This window comes from Muntiacus reevesi, chromosome 12, assembly GCF_963930625.1.
Source record: "Muntiacus reevesi chromosome 12, mMunRee1.1, whole genome shotgun sequence".
Taxonomy (NCBI): Eukaryota; Metazoa; Chordata; class Mammalia; order Artiodactyla; family Cervidae; genus Muntiacus; species Muntiacus reevesi.
Window position 1 is genome coordinate 79,403,528 of NC_089260.1, and position 25,157 is coordinate 79,428,684.

Consider the following 25,157-nt stretch of genomic DNA (forward strand, 5'->3'; position numbering starts at 1 on the left):
TAATGTGCTGTCTAGGTTTTCCATTGCTTTTCTTCCAAGGAGCAAGCATCTTTTAATTTCAAGGCTACAGTCACCATCTGCAGTGATTTTGGAGCCCAAGAAAATAAAGTCTGTCAGTGTTTCCATTGTTTCCCCATCTTATTTCCCATGAAGTAATGGGACCAGGTGCCATGATCTTAGTTTTCTGAATGCTGAATTTTATGCCAGCTTTTTCACTCTCCTCTTTCACCTTCATCAACAGGCTCTTTAGTTCCTCTTTGCTTTGTTTCTTCTAGACCTCCACAGACAACAGTACTCTTGAATTAACTAACATATTCCTGGAGGCTCAGACAGTAAAGAATCTGCCTGCAACACAGGAGATCCAGGTTCAATCCCTGGGTCAGGAAGATGCCCTGGAGAAGGAAATGGCAAGTCACTCCAATCTTCCTGCCCAGAGAATCCCAGGGACAGAGGATTCTGGTGGGTTATAGTCCATGGGGTTGCAGAGTCAGACATGACTGAGCAACTAACATGTTTCTTAACATACTCACAAAAGCATCAAACAGTTTACAGCAAATACTACCTTTTGTTAAATGAGTAATAGAAATAAATATATTTCATGATTTTGAATGGCTGCTACTGAAAGTCCCCTGATGTCTCATCCCTGTGGCCCGTGACTTGAAAAGAAACAATCACAAGTTTCAGTTGCACTAATTTTTTTCCTAATTGTTATAAAACATTTTTGATTCATAGAATACACTGGCAAACAACCAACCAGTGAATATCCTATACAAATGAATGGGAAAACTGGCACTATTCACTTTGTATGTGTTTTTCCCATCTATTTAATAATATGAAAAATCATTAAATCATGCCAGGAGAAAAGTTTTTAATTAAATTCATAATAGCACAATAGAACAGCTCAAGGAATGTCCTTGTAGACCATGCTTTAGAACTACAACACTGAATATATATTTCTGTGATTTATTTATAATATGTTTAACTGCCTATGGACAAAAAACAACAACAAAAAGAAAACAAACAAATTACTGGCTTATTTTCCATCCAAGGATTTTCACCTTACTGTTTAAAAGTACTTTTTTTCCACTTTCGCAATGCCTGTTGGATAAGGATAAGCTCATTAGTACAGTAAATATATTCTTTAGCTCGATTAGGTCTTTTGTCCTATGTTTTCCTCCCTCCGTATACTCCATCCCTTTTCCTACCATCATTATCACACATCTTTACCTCAGGTCATACCAATCTGTGTCCCATTGCCAAGCCCTCAGCATGAAGGTTTGCATATCTGTATTCCTGGGCAGGATTATTCTTCCATTAGTAATTTATTACTCTCTATTCTTTCACATCCTATGTATTCTTCAACATACTGATCTGTTACTACCTACCTCCTCATCACAAAATGAAATGAGACTTTTTTCTCCTCTGGTCTCCAAAGAAATATAATATCAAAAGCACTTACCTCATTAGTTTAGTTAGACGATCACGTTAGTTATTTAAATATCTCTCTTAGTTAGGACTTTGTCTAACTTAGTTAGGACTTAGTCACTCAGTCGTGTCTGACTCTTTGTGACCCTATGGACTGCAGCACACCAGGCCTCCCTGTCCATCACCAACTCCAGGAGTTTACGGAAACTCATATCCATGAGCTGGTGATGCCATCCAACCATCTCATCCTCTGTTGTCCCCTTCTCCTGCTTTCAATCTTTCTCAGCATCAGGGTCTTTTCCAATGAGTCAGTTCTTCGCATCAGGTGGCCACATATTGGAGTTTCAGCTTCAGCATCAGTCCTTCCAATGAATATTCAGGATTGACTTCCTTTCAGATGGACTGGTTGGATCTCCTTGCAATCCAAGGGACTCTCAAGAGTCTTCTCCAACACCACGGCTCAAAAGCATCAATTCTTGAGCGCTCAACTTTCTTTATAGACCAACTCTCACATCCATACATGACTACTGGAAAAACCATAGCTTGGACTAGATGGACTTCTGTTGGCAAAGTAATGTCTCTGTTTTTTAATATGCTGTGCAGTTTGGTCATAACTTTTCTTCCAAGGAGCAAGCATCTTTTAATTTCATGGCTACAGCCACCATCTGCAGTGATTTTGGAACCCAAGAAAATAAAGTCTGTCACTGTTTCCATTGTTTCCCCATCTTATTTCCCATGAAGTGATGGAACCAGATGCCATGATCTTAGCTTTCTGAAGGTTGAATTTTAAGCCAACTTTTTCACTCTCCTCTTTCACTTTCATCTTAGGCTCTTTAGTTCTTTGCTTTCTGCCATAAGAGTAGTGTCATCTGCATATCTGAGGTTATTGATATTTCTCCCGGCAATCTTAATTCCAGCTTGTGCTTCATCCAACCCGGCATTTTACAAGATGTACTCTGCATATAAGTTAAATAAGCAGGGTGACAAAATACAGCCTTGATGTACTCCTTTCCCGATTTGCAACCTGTCTCTTGTTCCGTGTCCAATTCTAACTGTTGCTTCTTGACCTGTATACAGATTTCTCAGGAGGCAGGTCAGGTGGTCTGGTATTCCCGTCTCTTTTAGAATTTTCCACAGTTTGTTGTGATCCACACAGTCAAAGGCTTTGGCATAGTTAATAAAGTCAAAGTAGATGCTTTTCTGGAATTCTCTTGCTTTTTCAATGATCCAACGAATGTTGGCCATTTGATCTCTGGTTCCACTGCCTTTTCTAAATCCAGCTTGAACATCTGGAAGTTCAAGGTTCATGGACTGTTGAAGCCTGGCTTGGAGAATTCTGAGCATTATTTTGGTAGCCTGTGAGGTGAGTGGAATTGTGTGGTAGTTTGAACATTCTTTGGCATTGCCTATCTTTGGGATTGGAATGAAAGCTGACCTTCTTCAGTCCTGTGGCCACTGCTGAGTTTTCCAAATTTGCTGGCATATGGAGTGCAGCACTTTCACAGCATCATCTTTCAGGATTTGAAATAGCTCAACTGGAATTCCATCACCTCCACTAGCTTTGTTCATAGTGATGCTTCCTAAGGCTCACTTGACTTAGCATTCCAGGATGTCTGGCTCTAGGTGAGTGATCACACCACCTGATTATCTGGGTCATTAAGATCTCTTTTGTATAGTTCTTCTGTGTATTCTTGCCACCTCTTCTTAATATCTTCTGCTTCTGTTAGTTCCATACAATTTCTATCCTTTATGGTGCCCATCTTTGCATGAAATATTCCCTTGGTATCTCTAATTTCTTCAAGAGATCTCTAGTCATTTCCATTCTATTGTTTTCCTCTATTTCTTTGCACTGATCACTGAGGAAGACTTTCTTATCTCTTCTTGCTATTCTTTAGAACTCTGCATTCAAATGGGTATATCTTTCCTTTTCTCCTTTGCTTTTCGCTTCTCTTCTTTCACAGCTATTTGTAAGGCCTCCTCAGACAACCATCTTGCCTTTTTGCATTTCTTTTTCTTGGGGATGGTCTTGATCCCTGTCTCCTATACAATGTCAGAAACCTCCGTCCATAGTTCTTCAGGCACAGTGTATCGAATCTGATCCCTTTAATCTATTTCTCACTTCCACTGTATAATCATAAGGGATTTGATTTAGGTCATACCTGAATGGTATCAAACTGATTTACTCATAGCTTTCTCAGTTGATGGCAATTCCAAAGACCAGAAACTATAAAACTACTAGAGGAGAACATAGGCAAAACACTCTCCGACATAAATCACAGCAAGATCTTCTATGACCCACCTCCCAGAATATTGGAAATAAAAGCAAAAATAAACAAATGGGACTTAATGAAAATTAAAAGCTTTTGCACAACAAAGGAAACTATAAGTAAGGTGAAAAGACAGCCCTCAGATTGGGAGAAAATAATAACAAATGAGGAAACAGACAAAGGATTAATCTCAAAAATATACAAGCAACTCCTGAAGCTCAATTCCAGAAAAATAAACGACCCAATCAAAAAATGGGCCAAAGAACTAAACAGACATTTCTCCAAAGAAGACATACAGATGGCTAACAAACACATGAAAAGATGCTCAACATCACTCATCATCAGAGAAATGCAAATCAAAACCACAATGAGGTACCATTACACGCCAGTCAGGATGGCTGCTATCCAAAAGTCTACAAGCAATAAATGCTGGAGAGGGTGTGGAGAAAAGGGAACCCTCTTACACTGTTGGTGGGAATGCAAACTAGTACAGCCACTATGGAAAACAGTGTGGAGATTTCTTAAAAAACTGGAAATAGAACTGCCATATGACCCAGCAATACCACTTCTGGGCATACACACTGAGGAATCCAGATCTGAAAGAGACACGTGCACCCCAATGTTCATCGCAGCACTGTTTATAATAGCCAGGACATGGAAGCAACCTAGATGCCCATCAGCAGATGAATGGATAAGGAAGCTGTGGTACATATACACCATGGAATATTACTCAGCCGTTAAAAAGAATTCATTTGAATCAGTTCTAATGAGATGGATGAAACTGGAGCCCATTATACAGAGTGAAGTAAGTCAGAAAGATAAAGAACATTACAGTATACTAACACATATATACGGAATTTAGATAGATGGTGGCGATAACCCTATATGCAAAACAGAAAAAGAGACACAGAAATACAGAACAGACTTTTGAACTCTGGGGGAGAACGTGAGGGTGGGATGTTTTGAAAGAACAGCATGTATATTATCTATGGTGAAACGGACCACCAGCCCAGGTGGGATACATGAGTCAGGTGCTCGGGCCTGGTGCACTGGGAGGACCCTGAGGAGTTGGGTGGGGAGGGAGGTGGGAGGGGGGATCGGGATGGGGAATACATGTAACTATATGGCTGATTCATGTCAATGTATGACAAAACCCACTGAAATGTTGTGAAGTGATTGGCCTCCAACTAATAAAATAATATTAAAAAAAAAAAAAAAAAAAAAAAAAAAAAAAAAAAAGAAATTTTAACAAATTATTTATAATAGCTCAGATCAGAAAATACTTAGGAATAAATTTTAAAATTTAGGGTATGATTTTTATAATGAAAACTACACAATTTTGCTGACAGATGACCTAAATAAATGGAAGGTGTACTGTTCTTGGGAGTCCTGGTGGCTCAGATGGTAAAGAATCTGCCTGCAATGAAGGAGACTCAGGTTCCATTCCTGGGTCGGCAAGATCCCCTGGAGAGGGAATGGCTAGCCACTTATAGGTTGGAAGACTCAATAATATTAAGATGTTAATTCTTCCAATTTGATCTATTGATTCAACGTAATCTCAAACACAATCCTGTGAGGTTTTTTTGTAGAAGTTGACAAACTGATTCTAAAATTTATATGGCTATGCAAAGGACTTAGAACATCCAAAGAAATCTTAAAAATGAACAAAAAGGACTTAGGATACCTGACTTTAAGACTTGCTACAAAGCTACAATAATAAGCACACAGTGGGGCTGGTATGAAAGTGGAAGTGTTAGTTGCTCAGTCGTGTCCAGCTCTCTTTGACCTCATGAACTGTAGCCCACCAGGCTCCTCTGTCCATGGGATTTTCCAGGCAAGAATACTGGAGTGGGTAGCTGGTGCAGGGATAGACAAATAAATCAATGGAATAGAATAGAGAGCCCAACTTTAGACGAACACTTACACAGTCATTTGACCATTTACAAAGTTGCCAAAAGCAATTTAATGGGAGAAGGAAAGCATTTTCAACAAATAACACTTGAATAATTTGACAGTCATATAGGAAAAAAAAAAGAGGACTTCCCAACTGGTTCAGACATTAAAGCATCTGCCTACAATGTGGGAGACCCGGGTTCAATCCCTGGGTTGGGAAGATCCCCTGGAGAACAGGCAGTGGCAACCCACTCCAGTATTCTTGCCTGGAAAATCCCATAGATGGAGAATCCTGGTAGGCTACAGTCCATGGGGTTGCAAAGAGTTGGACACGACTGAGTGACTTCACTTTCTTAGGGAAAAAAACCACCACCACCACCACCAACAAAGAGACACAATCTGTGTCTTCATTCTGTGGAGGAGAAAATTTGCAATATCAAAATGTGTCTCTTTGCCATGAGGCAATTTGTAATAGGTGCTTGCCAGGTTCATATGTGGGTCCTTTTTCAAGAGCAGCAGTTTATACCACATTTCTCAGATCTTGCCTGTGGAAGTTAGAGTACAGAGGTTTCCCATGGAGCTGCACGTGATGCAACACTCAGCAGTTCATGGAGTATAAGGAAAATCTTAATGCTTTATCGTTTGACATTTTAACCAAGGAAAAAACACACTTTTATAGGTTTAACTTACTGTGACATTTTCTTCTACCTCCCTTCCCCTTCAGGTATCTCCAGGGCAGCTTACTAAAAAGTATAGCTCATGCCCAACCATATTTCTAGATGACAGGACAGTCAGCCAGCCTAATCTTAGAACCACAATAAAATGGTGAATACAACTAGGTTGCCAAGGCTGAGTGGCAGACCCCCTTCATGCTGAAAGCATCCTCGCCATACATAATTTCATTTGTTTGGTTTGTCCTTTTCAGTGATCAGGTTAAGAAATTGGTGTCCACTCTATGTTGGTTTCAAGGACCTCTCAATATGAGTCTTCAGTTTCCATGTTAATCATAGAGTATATGATAGAGGGGAAAGTCAGCAAGTGAGAAATCCCAGGAAAAATGTAAACCTCATTTGATTCATTTCTATTGTTATTAAGACAATGTTGAACATAATGAGAAACAGAGGTACCTGTTTATTGTGTGTTTCTAGAAAAAAATTATTTCTTTATGAGTTGGGAGAGTCCTACAACTATGTATACTAGTTTGGAAGCTACCATTAGAAGAAGGAACAGCTTGTCCCCTACTGGCACCGAAGTGAATCTGCAGTTAAATTTAACTGGACTTGGTCAGATTTATCCCACCGTGCATTTTTTTCCTGCAATATTTCTGTAGGAAATTTTACTTCTCCTTCCTCTCCCCCAAAGAGGGGGAAAATATATCAAAACCGTTTTAAAGGGCATACTCTCAAGCTTAATTTCTCCATAGATGAAATTTGTTCAACTGAGATTTTAACTTAATAGACACATTTAATTTTGTTTTTGTTTTTTTAAAATTTTTGTTTATATATGTGTATCTCTAACACGCTGTATCAATCAAAGCAGAGAACAAAAAAAGAGATGAAATTTCAGAAACAAGGCTGTGGCCAGGCTTATACTTAAGAAGACACGAACAGTGTTACGATGACGAAAACTATTCCTCAACTTCTGGAAGCCCCTCATAGTCCACAATTGGAGATGCACAGTTCAAAACACCCTAATCATGGGAATGTTCGTTTATTTAAGAGAGAGAATTAAAAACCAAACAGGATGCAGACCTTCCTACCTCCCTTGGGGTTGTCCATGGAACATTAACTAATGTCTTCTTAGAATATGAATGTTGACTTTCCAGAACAGTTTGGGAAATGCTACTTGAAAATATTAGTATCCTTATCATTAATTTTACTTTTCTGTCTTAAAAATATAATTAGCTTATAAATTTAATTTAATTTTTAATGTGCAAGGCTTTTTATTTTTTAGCTATTCAAATGATCAGTAACTTCTAACTTTAATTAAAAACAACCAGTTCACAATCATAGTAATGTAACTTTCTTATAATATTAGTTTCGGTCAAATCGTATTTCAACAAAAACTGAGCCCCATTGCTCTTTAAAGTCCTGAGTTTTGGCACTTCTCTCGTAATCACTGAATGTTTTTATTCAGCCAAGACTCTAAATCTGTGGGTTAAAAACTACTCTCACTGTGGCTAGACTCACAGCTTCTTTTGAATTCAAAAGAGCCTGATGTTCCAGTATATAATTCAGAAGTAGTTTTAAAGATTAACCTTGCTCAGACAAGTAGGTTTCATGCTTTTTATTCTCAACCTAGTCTTAGTGTTTGGAAATACAGTAAATTTTTTTCTCATTAAGTTTTAAAAATGACCATTCACATTCATTATTGATGAAATAAAGGTTTACTGAGAAATTAATAGGGCAAATTGGCTTTTAGGAATGATTTTGAAAAATACGATAGGATTAGTTTTCATTTGGGGTAGGTGAGCCTTATTAGAATCACTTATGCAACTTTTTCAAGATGTATGTCTCTGAACACATACATGAATTCCACCTTTCCTCCCTGCCCTCAAGACACAGTCTGTGGGTCTGTCTGCCTCTCTGTCCCTGTGTCTCTTTCTCTCACACACACACCCCTTTTGACAAGCTGAGGAATGATGTGTGAGGCGTGATTTCATAGACAAAAGCATCCTGAGAGATTCTGATCTCATTCATTCCTAGACTTGGCTGCACGTTGCAGTCACCTGGGGAGCTTTAAATACAGTCCTGTTGCCCAGGTTGTACCTAATGCAGTTAAATCAGAACATTTTGAAGCAGAAGCCAGGCAGTGTTTAAAGCGTCCCGGGTAATCCAGTGTGCAGCTGACCTTGGGAACCACTCTCTGCTTTGAGGGTAGGAGAAAGAGAACTACTTCTGATAATTGGTAGAACCTTGAGTAAGTCAATTTTAAGCCTTGATTCTCTTATTTGTAAAATGGGTTAAGTATCATATTAGGTTCAGTTGCCCTTTTTATCATGTAACTTTTAATTCTGTGACTTTAAAATCAATTTGAAGAAACTTTGAAGCAGTATAGAAGTATCCATCTTTGATGCTAACAGTGTTACAGGCCTTTCTGCAAATGCTAAGATTCTATAGACCAGTTACAAAGTTCAGATTTGCCTTCTCTCTATTGAGTTTCATTTTAGATACTGAGAACAAAGGGAAGCAAATACCTTAACCAGGGAACTCCTTAATGGCCTAATACACAGCATCTGTGAGTAGCTTAGGGCTGCAGTCATGTAAGAACTACCTGAGGTCTGGCACCTGTTGGCTGGTTAGACTTTATGTAAAATAGTGTGGAGATGCCTGTCGTCAGCAGTGCCCTGTGCTGCCTTGTGCCGCCTCACAGCAGTGCTCATTTCAGGGTAACTAGGCCTATCCTCAGTTTTGTGACTGTAAAATGTTGCTATTAAATTTCCTAATAATTATGTGTGAAAGTGATTTTAAATCCATTTTATTTGATATGGAGCACTTGTATTACTTACTTTTAGAGAAATAATGGAAAATAGATGTGTTAGGGGGAATACCGAACTGAATCAACTGAAATGCAGTGCCTAACAAAAAGCCACACACACAAAATCTGTATGGCTTAAATTTAACCATGTGGATAGATGATGTAACTTGTATGGGATGAGAGATTCTGTGCAGAGAAGGACAAATGACCGGGGAAATATATAATAATTTATATATTACAATAATCAACCCAAACATGTCTTCTAAGAGCACATCTATATTTTGGGTCTCCTAATTTTGCTAAAAGCCAAAGAACCTAAAACATGGGGGATACCACCTATGGGTACTGCTTTGAATTAGGGGGTGTGGGGCCCACTGGGCATCTGGTTGGTCTTACCTCTCTGCCAACCCTTTAAAATGTCTTCAGGCCTAATGTGATAAAAACCAATTATTACAATATTTTTTTTTCCTCCACAGTGTGATCTCAGCAATATATTACCACCTAAAGAACAGGTGAACTCTTTTAAAACCTGTCTTGTTATTCCAGCTAATTAATTTACACAGTATCAAGTTTAGTGTTAATAACAATAGACAGTATTAGAGTAAGCTTTTACTGTTAGAGTGCTTTCATTACAGTATTAAAGTGAATCATTTATTTTTATTTTGGGACTCTTAATTCTTTAAGTTTTATGTGGTTTATATGGATATTTACTGTATTAGAAACAAATTTAAAATTTAAAAAAGTAAATCCACTGTATGTTAAAACAGGCTTTCCTTAGCACTGCTGAAGTTTTGAGCTGGATGAGGCTTTGGTGTGGGGGTGCCACCCTGTGTGTCACAGAGTATTTAGCAGCACCCCGGCCTCTGCTCTGTAGGTGCAAGTAAGGTGATCTGCTTCTCTCCACATTAGGACAGGAAAACTGTCTCCTGAGGGATGAGATCACCATCTGACTGGGGACCCCAGTGTTTAACATAAGTCATTTTTTAAATGAAAAATAACCATTTTCCACAACAAAATAGTGGAGAGAATAGTATCTCATTAATAGGAGACAGTTGATTCTCATGTCAACATTGTCTTCAGTCATTTGCTTTGAAGAAGCAATATGAAGATCCAGCTACATGCAGACATATAGTTGGGAAAAGGTGAATTTTTAAAGCCTTGAGATAATTGGACATATTCTTTGATACTGTCCCCAAAATCCACATGTGCCAGTTTATTAAATTAGTTAAGATGGAGCTCCAAGTCATTATCAGTGAACTTGAGATAGATACTATGTTAAATTAATGCCCATTGATCTGTCATGTATACTGAGTGGATCTTTTTATCTGTACATGATTTTATAATATTATACATTGTCATTTGCAAAGTATTGGTTCACATGTCTTCAGACAGTGTCAAAAACTCACTCTTGTTAGTATCACTACCAGTCTTATCGGAAAAATCTTTAAGTATTTGTAAATCAAGCTCACCATAAATAAAGCTCACACTGAAAGGTACAAATTTTCCAAAAATCCTAATATTTTTAGCTTAATGGTTTGAATTTTATCATTGGCAACAAATAGTTTAGAGTTTTCTTTGAAGTGACAGGCTCACTTTGTTCATTTTTGAAAAAATGACTGTCAATTGGTGTTTCATGAAAAAAGTGGTTTAAATGTGATGTTCTAGTGGGGAAAAAGTGACTTGGTTACCAGTAAGTTACAAGTGCTCTTCCTTAGCACAGCCATATTTCAGTACATACAAGTGCTTAATGCATACTTTCCACTTACTCAGAATATGAAGAAGAAGAGTAAAGGTTTAAGAACACTTAATTTTTACTCTTTCATCATGGATGTTCTTAAGTGAAGCAGATTTTTTACATTCATTTGGCCAGGAATAAGTGAATGACTTCTAATTTAGTTTCATACCACTGCCTTGATTCACACTCAGAAATGAGCAATTTTACCCACTTTTGCTTTTATACAATCATAGTTAAGTGTCAAACAGTGTAGAGGCAGGTGATGTCTTGGTATTCTTATAAAAAAACTTTTGACCTCTTGGACTTACAGGATTTCTGAAGAGGGGCCAAGGGAGATTCCCAGAGGCTTATAGACCACATTTGCAGAACTGCTGTTTAAATGGGCACAGTGCAGAAAAGTGTGGTGGAATTTAAAAGAAAAAGCCTGGTCTCTCTTAAAAGACAATTAAAATTTTTAACTCAAACTATTTAAAAGAGACAAGAAGAAATAAACAATAAGAATATAATATGAAGAACAAAAGGGGGTGGAGACAAGAAAAAATCATGAATCTCATATTTACATTCATTGAAGTTAGACTTTATTGCCCACTACTACCACTTGATAAAATGTTCTTATATATTCCATTGTGACGTTAGTGAAGTGGAAATGTATTGGTCTACGAACATTGCCTGTTAGAAGGGGTCTGTGTGGGTAAAGGCAGCTCTGGCTGGTTGTAGAAGAGATTTCATGCAACTTGGTGTGCTGAGTATAAAATAGGTCAGAAAACCTTTCTAAGGGCAGAATCCAGGAGAATATGTAAAACTGTTTGCTTTATTAAGGTTAAGCTTCCTCTACTCCTCTCTCTACTTTTAGCAGATATTTTACTAAGCTAGTAACTCCTGAATTAATTTTTAAAATACACATTCTTATTTTATAGAGATGCCAACAGGTCCTTGGACATTTTTGATGAGAGATCACATCCACTCACAGTAAGTGTCACTTTTATTGAAGGTGTATTTTTTTCTTGTTACAGTTGTGTTTATTTCATGCTGATTTGCTTTGAAATTAATTACTAGAAGAAAATTATTGCCTCCAGCTCAAAGCCAAGATTGTCTTCCTTTAAGTCTTCCCCCACCCCATATTATGTCAAGTAATTTTACCAAAAGCATATTGTGTCAGGGGTGTGACTGATAAGAACCAAGTTACGCTTTGTATGACGAATGAGCAGGTAAGTAAACATATCCAAGTAACAGAAAATGTAGCTTTTTAAAGGATGATTTTCCATAGCATCACACAATATAAACATTTCCTAACACATATGTAAGGCCTCTAAGGAGAAAATTTAAAAACTGTTTAAATTTTAAACTAATTAAAATGACAGGGTTTAAAAACTCACTTCTTCAGGTGCTCAGTAGACACACATGACTGGTGACCGCTGTGTAAGAGCACACTCTTAGAGCCTCTGGTTACAGGACAGTGGAAAGGTGTTTCCATGGTTGACTGCAGAAAAGTATGATGACGTTCAGTGATCAGCAGGACTTTGAGCCTAAAAATAGTTTGCATTTGGTTAGAATTCTTTGGGGAAGAAGGTGAAAATACATTTTCTGAGGTTGTGCTTGCATTTTTCTTTAATGAATGGTAGTGAGTATTGAATCACTATGGTACTTTAGGATCCAATTGTTTATATTTAAAAGACTACAAGATATGTCACCTAGTCAAAATTATTTTAAGTAGCATGTGGGCCCACGTGTGAAGATTGCTATCTTGAGGGTACTTTTAAGTATTTTTCTTCAGTGGATACTTAACATTGTGTTTTTTCTTCTTTCAGCGAGAAAGGGTTCTGGAGGAGTACTTTAAGCATGATCCTGAACACAAATTCATTTACAGATTTGTTCATACTCTTTTCAGTGCCGCCCGGCTGACTGCTGAATGTGCAATAGTGACTTTGGTAATATATTTTTCTCTTAATAGAAGCATCTCTAGAAAATTTTTTCTTGTACAGAAGATATGGGCCTGTTTTTCAAATGAAAGTAGGTTCCTGAAATGATCATCAGAACTTTATTAAAGAGAAATGTATCAAAAAGAATTAAAACATACAGATTTGAGCTTTAGTAATCATCATGATTTAAAATGTTGCCATTGCTTTTCTCATCACAAAGCAGTTGATGTTAAAGGCAGCAGGAGAGACGTCTGGTTTCTCCTTCCACACCTCAGGACGCATGGGCACACAGTGCACACAGGTGCACACCGGCAAAGTGCGCTGGGTGGTGGGATGGAGGCAGTCACTGCACTTCCTGGCCCACGGCAGGTGCAGATTCAGTGTGTTTCTGAGTCTCAGGCTGTGTTGCCTAGGCAGTTGTGATGTGTGTCTTGATTGAGACCGACTGCCTTCACCTGCCTGGCCTTGGACGGCAGTGTTAACCATCTCTACTGTCCTCTGGTCCTGCGTGTGAAGGTGCCCAGGCCTGGGGTGTCAGCAGTGCTCGGAAAGGCTTACTCAGGTTAGCCTGCCAAGCTCCAACTATGTGAGGACCTTTCTGTCATCCGTACCGAGTTCCTCTGGTAAGATTTTATCATTTCAGTAACACATCATGCTCAGCTGAGAGCTAGTGGGGATTGCCCAGCTCCTCCCTGTAGCAGATCTATAGGGGAAAGTCAGCTGCATGGTCTGAAGGGAGGGCCTGCGTCCACCGCTGCCCGCGCCTCTGCAGGCAGAGTGTGGGAGAGGAGGCTCCCCTCAGTGGGCCCCGGGTCAGACGCAGGCCTTTTCTTGGAGCTGCAAGCCAGCTACGGTGCTTAGTTAGCATGTGCTTGAGAGAGGCAGGAGTGGCGCTGGCACGTGCAGAGCTGGGAAATGCAGGCAGGAGAGAGTGTGTGGGTTGGAAGAGGGGCCTTTCTTTGTAGACAAGTTAAGCCCGATGGACCTGTGAGACAGCAGAGTGACAGTGTCTAGCAGTCATTTGACTGTATGGGATTGGAGCCTAAAGCTGAGCAAGAGGCAGGGAATTACGTGTAGCTGTTCAAATGCAGAGAAAGTACGTTAAATACAAGTTGAGGAGAAGATAGATCTGTGGGGACCATCAGCACTTAGAGGACACGTCCCCAGAGGAGTGGCTGGAGTGGGAGGAAACCCAGCAGAGACTCAGAAGAGCTGCCAGGAGAGCTTGAGGAAGGAGAGCACGGCGCACGTGCCGAGTGCTGCCAAGGAGCTCCTTAGGGCATAGACAGGCACCAGATGCCTGCCTGTGTCACGGTTCTAAGTGCTGGGCACAGAGGAGAGTCCTTGCCTTTCTGAGGTGAGCATAGCAGACATAAGGGTTTTGTTTTTCTCTAGTTTTTATGGAGTATGGCTCATTTACAGTGTGTGTAAGTATCGGGTGTACCACAGAGTGTAAGACTTTTTAAAATGAGTATTTTAAAAAGGTGACTGTTTGAAGTAGTAGTGAAAGCTAGAAAGAGAAAGCAAGGTAAAGGCATGGAGAGATTAGAGGGGCTTCCCTGGTGGCTCAGACAGGAAGCAGTCTGCCTGCAGTGCAGGAGACTTGGGTTCCATCCCTGGTTTGGGAAGATCCCCTGGAGAAGGGAGTGGCAACCCACTGCAGTATTCTTGCCTGGAGAATTCCCCATGGACAGAGGAGCCAGACGGGTCCATGGGGTCACAGAGTCAGACACGACTGAGCGACTTAACGCATGCACGCTAGAAAGACCAGGAAGAGCCTCCTTACAGAGGTGAGATCTGAACCAGGACCTGGCTGGACTGAGGAAGATGAGGGGCCTGGTAGCGCAGGCAGGGGGCAGAGCACAAGGCGCAGACAGGAACGGGTTCTGTGCTGAGGGATCAGCAAGGTGCCCCTGTGATCAGCGTAGGGAATGAGGGAAGGCACAGGCGATGAGGTCACAGAAGGACGATGGCCTCTCACACGGGGCCTCGTAACTAGCAGGCCACAGAAGTGACCTGTTTGATGGGAGAGCCCTGGCAGATGTTGAGCAGGCCCGTGAAGTGCACTTAATCTGAGAGGCTCTCCTGGCTGCTCTGGGGAGAACAGACGGTGGTTGGCGGTCAGTGGAAGCAGAGAAGTTAGGAGGCAATGGCAGTGATGGAAGCCAGAAGTGACGGACAGAAGAGCAGAGCCGGCAGGTGACCAGTGAAAGTAGAGATAAGAATTCCCAGCAGACGGCAGTGCGATAACTCAAGCGGAGGTCTTTGGTCCTGGCAGCCAGGCGTGTGGCAGTCTCTCTCAGCTCTGAGGGCAGGCCTGGGGAGTGGGGCGCCGTGATGAAGAGTGCTGACTGTTTGTCATGAAGGCAGCAGTGACCACGCCTCAGTAATTTCAGCGGGGCAGTGGCGGCCAGGGGCAGACTAAATGGGCTAAGGAGAGGATGGGTCATGAGGAGCCAGTGTTGGAACATTTCCTGAAGGAAGTGTTCTAAGGGGTGGTGACAGATGGGCTGAGAACATGTAAGAGAACATTGGAGAAAATCTCTGACAGAGAAGGGGGGTTGTTCAAGAAGAGATAAATTGTGGGAACAGTGTTGTGCAGAAATGAGAGGTGGGACTGACTTCATTCATAGAAGAGTTAGCTTCAGGGAAAAGAAAGAGATGTCCCTTCCACTGAGACAGGAGGGCAAGTGGTGTAAATGAGACCAGGTTTGCCTTTAGTGAAGCTGAGAGGAAGCTGAGGGACTGCCCCTAAGGTTGAACTGCCTCTATCAGTGCCATAATACAGTAGAGGGGCGGACCCTGTGGGAGACTCGTTCTTAGAGACTACTGGCGCACGCGGAGTTCTCTGGGGAGTGGGGGGCAGAAGTTCACTAAGGGTATATAATCTCAGTAACCGTGTTTGAAACACAGTTGAGTTTGGAGAGTTTTGGCAGATCGGAGCTGTCAGTCTGATAACGGGACATTTTTCTTTTTGTCAAATGGCATATATTTTCTTCTGCAGAGGTAGCACCATCACAACTTATGTCTTTAATCTTTACTCAGCTGTTAACTTGGTCTGGTTCGTTATAGAATAGCCATTTGACACATATAAAAGAAGCCATGAAGTCATCCCACAGACTACCTGGCAGATTTAGAGGAGCCCCAGGGATTCAGACACCGGCAGCTCTTAACCACCTTAGAACCAAACAAATTGACTAAGTTGCAGAATATGTAAGACAAATGAGTTATGAAATAACGGAGATGTGAACAAAAAGCTCTTTCTGTGCACGAATCTTCCCTAAGAAGGCTGACCAAGTGTAAAGCACAGCTGCTTTGTGCTGCCTGTCCTGCTCTGCCACGCAGCAGCCACTGGGAGGCTCTCTTGACCACCAGTTATTATCTTCAGGTTCACCCTCTGAAGAGAAGATAAAGAACTGCTCAGTCTTACCAGAGTTTTACATACTCAAGCTTTATGTAAAATTGCCACGTACCCACCACCAGTATGGTAGGTACATTGCACACGGTAGGCACTCAAACATTTACTGAACATTTGAATCGATGCTGGGCTATACGTGCTGCCTTTTACAAGTGGAAAGGTAATAACACAATGCCTGTCTTTAGAATGCTGAGATGTCCTTTCATTCCTGCGACCAAAATTGGGTTGGAAATTCACATGGGCAGAGTAGAAATACCAGACTGACAGAAATATTTGCCTTACAACTGTGACCTGGCCTTTGGCCTTGGCTGGCCGAGCAGAAGTCTCTGTAGAACCAAAGAATAAAAGACATGTTAAAAACAGATGAAACCTATCATTCCTAACAATTCTATCACAGCCCTTAAACTGAACTAAAACCAAAGGTCAGTCCTCTACTTTTGCAGGTTTACTTAGAAAGGCTTTTAACTTATGCTGAGATCGACATTTGCCCCACTAACTGGAAAAGAATTGTTTTGGGAGCCATTCTTCTTGCCTCCAAGGTTTGGGACGATCAGGCTGTTTGGAATGTGGACTACTGCCAGATCCTAAAGGACATTACAGTTGAGGACATGTGAGTTTGTAAGGTTACGGTGAACTGTCTAACCATTTTCCAATACCTTATTTGCTCCCATAAAGTTTACAGCTTAAGAAATGTTACATTTTAAGAAAGGTTACATTGCGCAGAGAGCTGAATTAGGTATAAATATAAAATTAGACTTCTTTCTGTCTAGCTGTAGTATAACCATTTGTATTTCCCATCATTCATTAGTTAAATCTTGGTGTGTTACTGTTGTAATATTCTGCTTGATAAATTGAAATTACTTTTCTGGTGGTTTTTACCATTTTACAAGCTCACTACCAGAACAGCATGGTGCAGTAAATAACTTCACGTCTTTCTTAAAGCTGTCTACCAGGTCCAGTCTGTTTTTAAGAGACACATGTCTGGCCTTGGAAGTTAAGTGGTCACTGCTGAGGTCTTAGCACCTCCAGACTACTGAGGTTATAACTTCAACTTGAGTCACACATTGTATGTTTGTTTTTGCAGGTCTTTTCTTCTTTTGTAATCTGAGGTTGTCTCTAAGGTTCTGTTGTTACAGAAACCATGATGTACAGATGACCAAATAGAAAGGTTTTAGATCTCTGTGTTCTGTCTCCTCCACTGTCAGGAGTGTTCCCCCTGTTTAGAAGTAGGTCTGCCGAGTTAGGAAACTCCTTTGTCTCAGGTAGCCCGGGAAGTGTCAGTGGGGCCTCACCCGGGGCACTCAGCAACCACAGCGGTACTTGGTGGGGCCTCGAGTTAACTTGGGGGGTTCCTCACAGATGGCATGCTCCCATGGGCATGAAACATCAGGCTTGCTGTCTGGCTGCAGGGAAGGGCCCCGAGGGTGGGAGGCAGCAGGAACCAGAGAGGTATTTGCAGCAGACTCTAGAAGTGTTCACTTGACAGCAAAAATGTCCTTGTGGGTGGCATTTAGGAAAACGTAAAGGGGTACCTCTTTATTATAGTGAACAGCAGAGGTCATGGCAGGCAGTGGCAAGAGTTTGTTTTTGTTACCTTTGCCCCTGACTCTTAATTCAGATTTACCAAAGTGCATATTTACAACTGAAGCAAAGAAGCTTGTGACTAAGAGAAGGGACCAGTGATTGTTGGTAGCTGTCAAAGTGGCTTTTGGTGAAAATGTCCACTTTGATGATAAAAAGTGTCATGGTGATATTGCTGGTAGCCACCTTAGTGTTACGGCAGATAATTCGAGATAAGTAGAAGTACTTTTAGAATTTGTAGAAACTAAGGTGACATTGAGCACCACTAGCATCCATCTTTAAACTGGTTCCTTGAAGGAAGGAAAATGTGTAATCATAAACACCAGGTCTGCCATGATGGCAGCTGAAATTTTCTCAGAACCTGCAACTAAGCTGACGGGGGCTCTGGGTCCAGTTACAGCATCAGAGAACATGCAGGGGAAGGTGTGTGGATGTTCATAGATGTGAGCCCAATAGCACTGATGGCAGTGTCTAGCTACAGGAAGAAGCTAATTGTAAACAGCGCTTTTCTGTGTACAACAGAATCACCAGGAGCTATGTTCGTAATAGGTTGCTTTTGCTTATGATCTTTGGAAACTGGAAAGCATTACAGCCAAGTGTTCAAGTCACATTTGTCTCATCCCCCTGCTGTTGGCAGCTATTTGTAATGGTCTCATTTTGAGTCTACATTGAAAAATTGGCATCTATCAGCTTTTCCTTAAAAGTTTTCTAACATCCATGTATCTTGTTTGAATATATTGAGCAGCTGCTGTTCAGAAAATTTGCTGCCCCTATAAATGGCATGCTCTTCAGTCATCTAGTCATTTAAAAAAAAAAAAAAAAAAACAACGCAGAAGCATATTCTGTAGTCCTAATGCTTTTTTCTTCAGTAAGTAAAGCTCTGTTAATAGACATGTTAATCCTATGAAGTACTGTATTTCCACACAATTAAAATATATTAGTGGAAGAGAATATAAAAGGGATAGTGAAGTGCATTTATTCCTGTAGTAAATTAAGTCCTGATTAGCTGATTATCAAAACATTTTCTGATTTATATTTCTATAGACTTATGGCCATATGAACAGGAAATTAATTTTGGAGGTAGGTTCAGTTAGGTTTAACGTTCAACAAATGAGAAACCTCATTTCTGCTCACACTCTGCTCTCCACGCAGGAGAACATCAAACATTTGATGACTTACCAATGGATAAAAGATTAACAGTTTAAAACCAGGAAGCAAATATTTTGAAAAATAAGTCACTTTCATTTGTCTGGGTATTTATCATTTGTATATAATTAACTCTTTAAAATGATTGCTGTGAAAGTGGTAAGACTTACTCTGATTTTATTTACTTAAACATTAGACAAGCAAATGACTGTGTATGGTCCCACAGGAAAGATCTGCCCCCAGGACCCTACTTTCCCACTTCATTGAATTCGCCCCCTGCGTGCCTGTGCGCCTTCTGTCCTAGTCAGGGCCGGCGGACAGAGCACAGGGGGAACTGCTCCATCGGGATCATTGCTCAGGTGCATTTAGTCTAGCCAAGACGTCTCCCCTTAATCCTACTGCCTCCCATATCTTAAAAAGTGTATCCCATCCTGTCCCAGGAACACCTTCTGGTCCTACTGGGGTTAAGAGGAACAGAAACTTGCATTCTGCCCTTTGCCACAGTCCCCTGCACTGGAGCGGGGGGAGGGGATTCCCTTTCACATCGAGTGTAGCTTATTTATTTATTTATCTGAGATGAATCCTTGTTGCCTCAAGAGTCTTCTCCCCTCAGAGATAATAGCAGTGGCTCTCCATGACCCCATTTGTGCCGCGGTGATGTGCCTACTCCTTTTCTTGGTGTGTCTCTACTTCAATAAGCCCCTTCCTGTTATCGGTGAAAATGTCTGCAAGTTCTCCAGAGCTAATAAACAGCATACATCATTCCTTTCATCTGATGACTATAGCGGGGCCTTGTGAGTGAGCGTGGAGCATGAATGCCAGCTGCACTAATGGAACTCTGAAGAATGAGCTCCCGAGTCAGCAGCATGGGTGCATAAGAGGGCCGTAACCGCCCCACCTTGTCCCAAACTCCAAATGCCAGGACGCAGGAAGAACCACAAAGAGCTGTACCTTGTTTGAACATTAGTGTGTTAATCCAGCTGGGGAGCCATTGTTTGTTTCCAAACTGTGTTTAGAGCTGTTGTGGCACAGAATGGGCTTCTGAAGGTAGCCCAGCTGACTAAAATTGTCCTGTGTTGGTTTGTCTTCTCCTCCCCCAGGAATGAGATGCACAGGCACTTTCTGGAGCTCCTTCAGTTTAATATTCATGTTCCCGCCAGTGTTTATGCCAAATACTACTTTGACCTTTGCTTCTTAGCAGATGACAAAAACCTGAGTTTTCTAATTGCTCCTCTTAGCAAAGAAAGAGCACAGAGCCTAGAGGTAAGACTGGGGATTCACTAACTGGGTTTTGTCAGCCACCAAAGCCAGCATCTGTGGCTGACTTACACTACGCAGTGACTAACAGTTTGAAGAGCTTATTAACCCATTGGCATCTTATTCCCTGTGTCTTTTATGGGTTAGACAGAGATCTCACATTATTTTTTTTAAAAAAATTACAGATATCTCTTATGTAACCATAATTCAGAATATTTTAAATCAGATTTAATTGTTTTTAATGGTTTTCCATTTGAATCTCCACACTTACATTTAACCATACAGGAATAATTTCTTATAATTGTATCCCTAATCATATGTACATTGATAATTACTTACCACTCTTAACTGCCTGAGCTTGTAGTGTGTGTTTGTGTGTATCACAGTTCAGCCCCATGAGTTTATTAGACCAGAAGCATCAGGGGCTAACCTGTGAGACCTATACTTGGAAATTATAATGTGGGTTCAGAAACTGGATGTAGAAAGTAGGTGGGTTTTTAATGGAAGTGGTAACATACATGGGATGAAGTAATTTGTAGTAGTGATTTGAAGAGTAATTTGAAGTAATTTGTGATTTCTGGTGGGTATACAGCAAAATTTACAACTGAAATGAATACATATAAAGTTGACACTTTTTCCAGTACCTTGGTACTTTAGAAATAAGACATTTTTCTACGATAGTTTACATGCATGTGAAATAGCACCTTGTAGTGCTTCATCACTAGGCCTTTCTTGCCTTCAGCACACACCTGCCTCATTAAAATGCTCTTAGTGTGAAGTAAATAATGAAGACTGAATAGAGGTTGAATAGCTGGGTAAACACTGATTTTGCTCAGGTGTGTTCATTATGCTTAAGGATCTAGTATGTAGTTAACATCATATTGCTGTTAGATGGGGCCTATTTTGGGAACCCAGTTTTTAAATATGTTCCTCCCTGCCCCAGCAATCTCATCATAGCCCTTGGAGAATATTATCTTCGGGAATCAGCAGTGTAGATATGAGCTATCCAAAGTAGCAGCAACTGTCAACCTAAATGAATGCAGATGTGTGGCTTATCAATGCTGCTTTCTTTACGGTTGGAACTTTTTTCCCCCAATTATACTTATGTTCTATCTGATTGACTTTTTTAGGCCATCTCCAGACTGTGTGAAGATGAATACAGCAGAGTTGCTGTGAGAAGGTCTTTCAGCGCTGATAATTTCATTGGTATTCAGCGCTCCAATGCCATCCTCTCATAAACAGAGAGAGGTGAGGGGTTGTAACATCATGAACCCCTCGTAACAAGGACTGGAGAAATACCACCTCTCCTGCTCAGAAACCAGCAAAGTTAGTATTTTCACCTAGAAGAAAGACACTAAATTCAAGAGACTTGCAGACAGCAAAGGTTATGGTCATAGGAAAAAACTGGACCTTGTCAAGGCAGCACACTCTTCTGTCCTTTTTAATGTAAACAGAGTTACAAAAACCACTCCAAAGCTAAAAGCTCCCAACCCACCCACAGATATTTGCTTACTGTGTGGGCCGATAACTGTCAACTATGTGAGGTTTTTTTTAATAGTTTAAATTTTTAGACTTTAAAGACACTATATAACTTTTACTTTTTCCTATTTTTCTCACCCATATTGCTGCATATTCCTTTAGAATCAATGCAGTATTACCATTCAAACATGGGACTCCTAACAACTCATAAAGCCACTTAGGAACAGCCTGTTGTAGCATTGTTAGGTTTTGAAGGATTCTTCCTCCCTATTTCATTGAAGCTGCTAGTCATTTTTGGCAATCAGTGTAAACCAAAAACCTGCTGAATAACACCTGTCATTCAGTCTTTTGCAAGCACTACTTACTAGCATGTTAGCATGTTTGGGATCATAAGCAGAGAAAGCATGCTGTTACCTACTTCTCTTGGGTCCGCGCTGCGTTTCTTGTTAACTCCAATGGTGCTTCTCATTTTCTGATGATTTTCCTCTTTGTTAAATACTTGTATTAAAGGATATTTTCGTAATTCCAGCCAACCTGTTAGTCCAGGAATAAGCAGATAGTGAAATAGAAGGTGTCCCAAAAGTCTTGGTGCAATTTTAAGGTTTAATACAGTGTGCTTGGACACTCCAGGACACTGCCGGAGAAGTATAAATGCTACAGACGCAAAATATCACTTGAAAGTCTACTTGAATTTCTTCTAAACTCATTTAGTTTTGTAAATCTTGGATGTTAAGCTTTTAATTTGAATTTTTTGTTTCAGTCCCTCTTGAAGATGGCAAACAATAGTCTGAAACAAAAGATTAAAATTAAGAGCTTAATGTTTAAAATTTACAAAACTAAATGAGTTTAGAAGAAATTCAAGTAAACTCTTAGGTGATTTTTTTTAAGTTTGTAGCATTTATATTTCTACAAGTATCACAGCTTCAAATTGCACAAAGACTTCAGGAGGATATCTTGGATCTTTATAGACCTGGCCTCCTCTTTTTAAAATAGTCCTTTGCCTGACTGGGCTGTTGATCTGCTTGAGCATGGAAGTTTCTTTTTTCTAGGTTTGGTAAAGGAATTACGAACAATAGCATTAGTTCTCAGTAATAAACTGAAAGGAACGGGACCCTAGTAGTGGTGACAGGAAAGTAAGCGACATGAAACAGCTTTTCTGTTCTGCGTGTTAACCTGGCTGTAGGTGTGTCACTTGAAGTTGTTACTTGAGGAAAGATAAATCTTAGGAACCCTTACCTCAGGCTTTTAAAACACAGGGTACCACTTAGCCACCAGGAAGCCCACTAAAAGACAGGAAGGTCCAGTAATCAGTCTCTTAGGAAATTGGTAATGATGTCACCTAAACTTGAAACATTTAAAAAAAAAAAAAAAAGTGTTCTCAACTATGTAAAATCTTTCTCCTACCTTCTCAAACATAATTCTAGGAACTTTGCCTGTAAACAAAGCATTTCTGGGCCAGAAATATTTCCTCTCTTTATAGCAAGGCTTCACATTATATTGAGTGCCACAGGTTCCATCATTTTTAAAGGACAGAGACATAAATGATAAATAATGGATATAAAATATTACAGTCTACCACCTCAAAAAATATTGTTTATGGAGCTTGGAGATTCAAGTATCGATTGCAGTTTTATTTTGAAAAGAATGCTCCAACTTGTGTGGTTTTTCTTCCTCATGTTTATATTAAAAGAAAAGCTAATAAACTCTATTTTAATTAAAATACGTGGCTGTTGTGCACCTTCTCACTGCTCACATAACATCACGGCTCTGCTTAGTGCAAATGTTCTCAATCCGCTCTGATAGGCAGGCCTGAAAACATTTTCCGACTACGCATTCAAAAGTTGCTTTGACCTTTGCCTTTAGTTAAGAGGCATTTATTTCTTTGGCTTATGTTATTTTCAACCAGAAGATAATTTAGTACACTTAAAATCACTGGCTGTGGCGCTCAGTGGCATAGTGCATTCGATGGCACTTTGGAATTGTGTGTTATTGTACCAACAGGGGAAAAAAGCACATTGGAAGATAAAAGGTAAAACACAGGAAAGAGTTACAGAAGTACTGGTGAATCAGAACGTGAGTTACTGAGGATTTCAAGCCACTGAACAGGAAAGAAAGTGGAAGAAGAGGAGGTAGAACTGCGGTTGTTATAAAGAGGGTGACTGCTAAGCAAGCCATGTAATATACCAGATCACCATAAGGTTTCTTTAAGACCCTAGTCACTGCACTCGCACAATATTCCATCACTCCTGATAGTATTGTTGTGTCTTCATCCACCTTAATTCACTACCTAAGTTCAGATCTTTTAACTTTGTTCTTGGTAAGTTGTTGATTAGGAGAAATAATCTGAATTAGTGCAGAAGGAGAGAAAAACTATGACAAATCACTAAGATAACTTGTACCATGTAATAATATGCCAGTTACTAAGCAGAAATGCTGTCACATCTTGAGTGGTCAAAGGTTAAAAAAAAGTGGGGGTAGGAACACTGCTTGGACACGACTGTAGCTTGAAGACAAGTTAGAATCACTAAAAATTGCTCTTTCAGTGTTAATTCTAGAGACAATTACAGCCATTTTGATAAATGGAAAACTTAAAGGTTCTCATAAGTACTATAGGGCATGAAAACTAGTTCCTAGTAGGGGCCATAGGGTAGTGTTGAGATTTTATACCTAGGAAGAGTTTATTCCCTAAAGTACTAAGACTATAAAAGAATACCTCAACTCAAATTTATTTTCATTTTTGGTTTTTGGAATATACTGACGGTGCAATTTTAACTGGAATACTGTGAACTGAACTTTATAAGGACAAGACAAAGGTTTCAAATCTATGTTTGAACCAAATGAAATTGTCATTTTTCTACATTAAATTCACGTGGTTCACCCTAAGACAACTTAGGGCCCAGTGTTTCTGAGAAGTTTTTTCCATTCTGTATCAGATTCTCCTGATCCTATTCTATCACATCTAAAGTACCCTGTATGCCCATTATTGAAATTCAACATTGCTAAATCCTGGTTTTATAACAACTCATGTTTCATTTGTTAGTTTTCCCATTTTATAAGATATACCATTACTTGATTTTTTAAAAGTGCTGATGAAGTCAGTATTTACTGGAAAATCATTCACTCTATATTTCAGGTTATGCAATGTTTTGGGAAGTGTTTCCATACAGCATGTAGGTTACCTGGACTCTTTGATCACACAAGCCTTCTAACCACGTGTAGAGTGACTAGGACTGTTCCTCGCGCAGAAGCTGTGGTCTGTGAGTTCAGAGCTACTAGGTAAAGCACCTGATGGCTGGCAGAGCCTCTCTCAGGCAAGCGCTAGTTTCTGTGCAGAATCTGTTGATTATCCCTAGCATCTACCAAGGATTAGATCACCTAAGATCTCAACCGTTGGCCACTTACCACCCTGGCTAGCCTGATACTGCCAGCAAAAATAAAATCCAGGAGCCCTTCAGCAAAGTCTGGTCCCTTGTACACAGGTGCAGTCTGGTTTCTGAGGCAATTTAGTCTATTTTAAATGGGTTTGGCAGATGAGAGAACAATTTACTTAATGTGAAACA

At 40.2% G+C, this 25,157-nt stretch overlaps 1 protein-coding gene across 1 annotated transcript; it reads left to right on the forward strand.

The window, feature by feature from the left end:
- The first annotated feature begins 1,269 nt into the window (after positions 1 to 1,269).
- Positions 1,270 to 23,317, forward strand: LOC136144774 (cyclin-Y-like protein 1). Its single transcript, XM_065902623.1, has 8 exons — positions 1,270 to 1,275; positions 6,310 to 6,410; positions 9,539 to 9,574; positions 11,715 to 11,766; positions 12,606 to 12,725; positions 16,578 to 16,744; positions 19,962 to 20,124; positions 21,249 to 23,317. Exons 1-8 carry the CDS (start codon positions 1,270 to 1,272, stop codon positions 21,354 to 21,356), a joined length of 753 nt encoding a protein of 250 aa, XP_065758695.1. The 3' UTR covers positions 21,357 to 23,317.
- Positions 23,318 to 25,157: the final 1,840 nt, after the last annotated feature.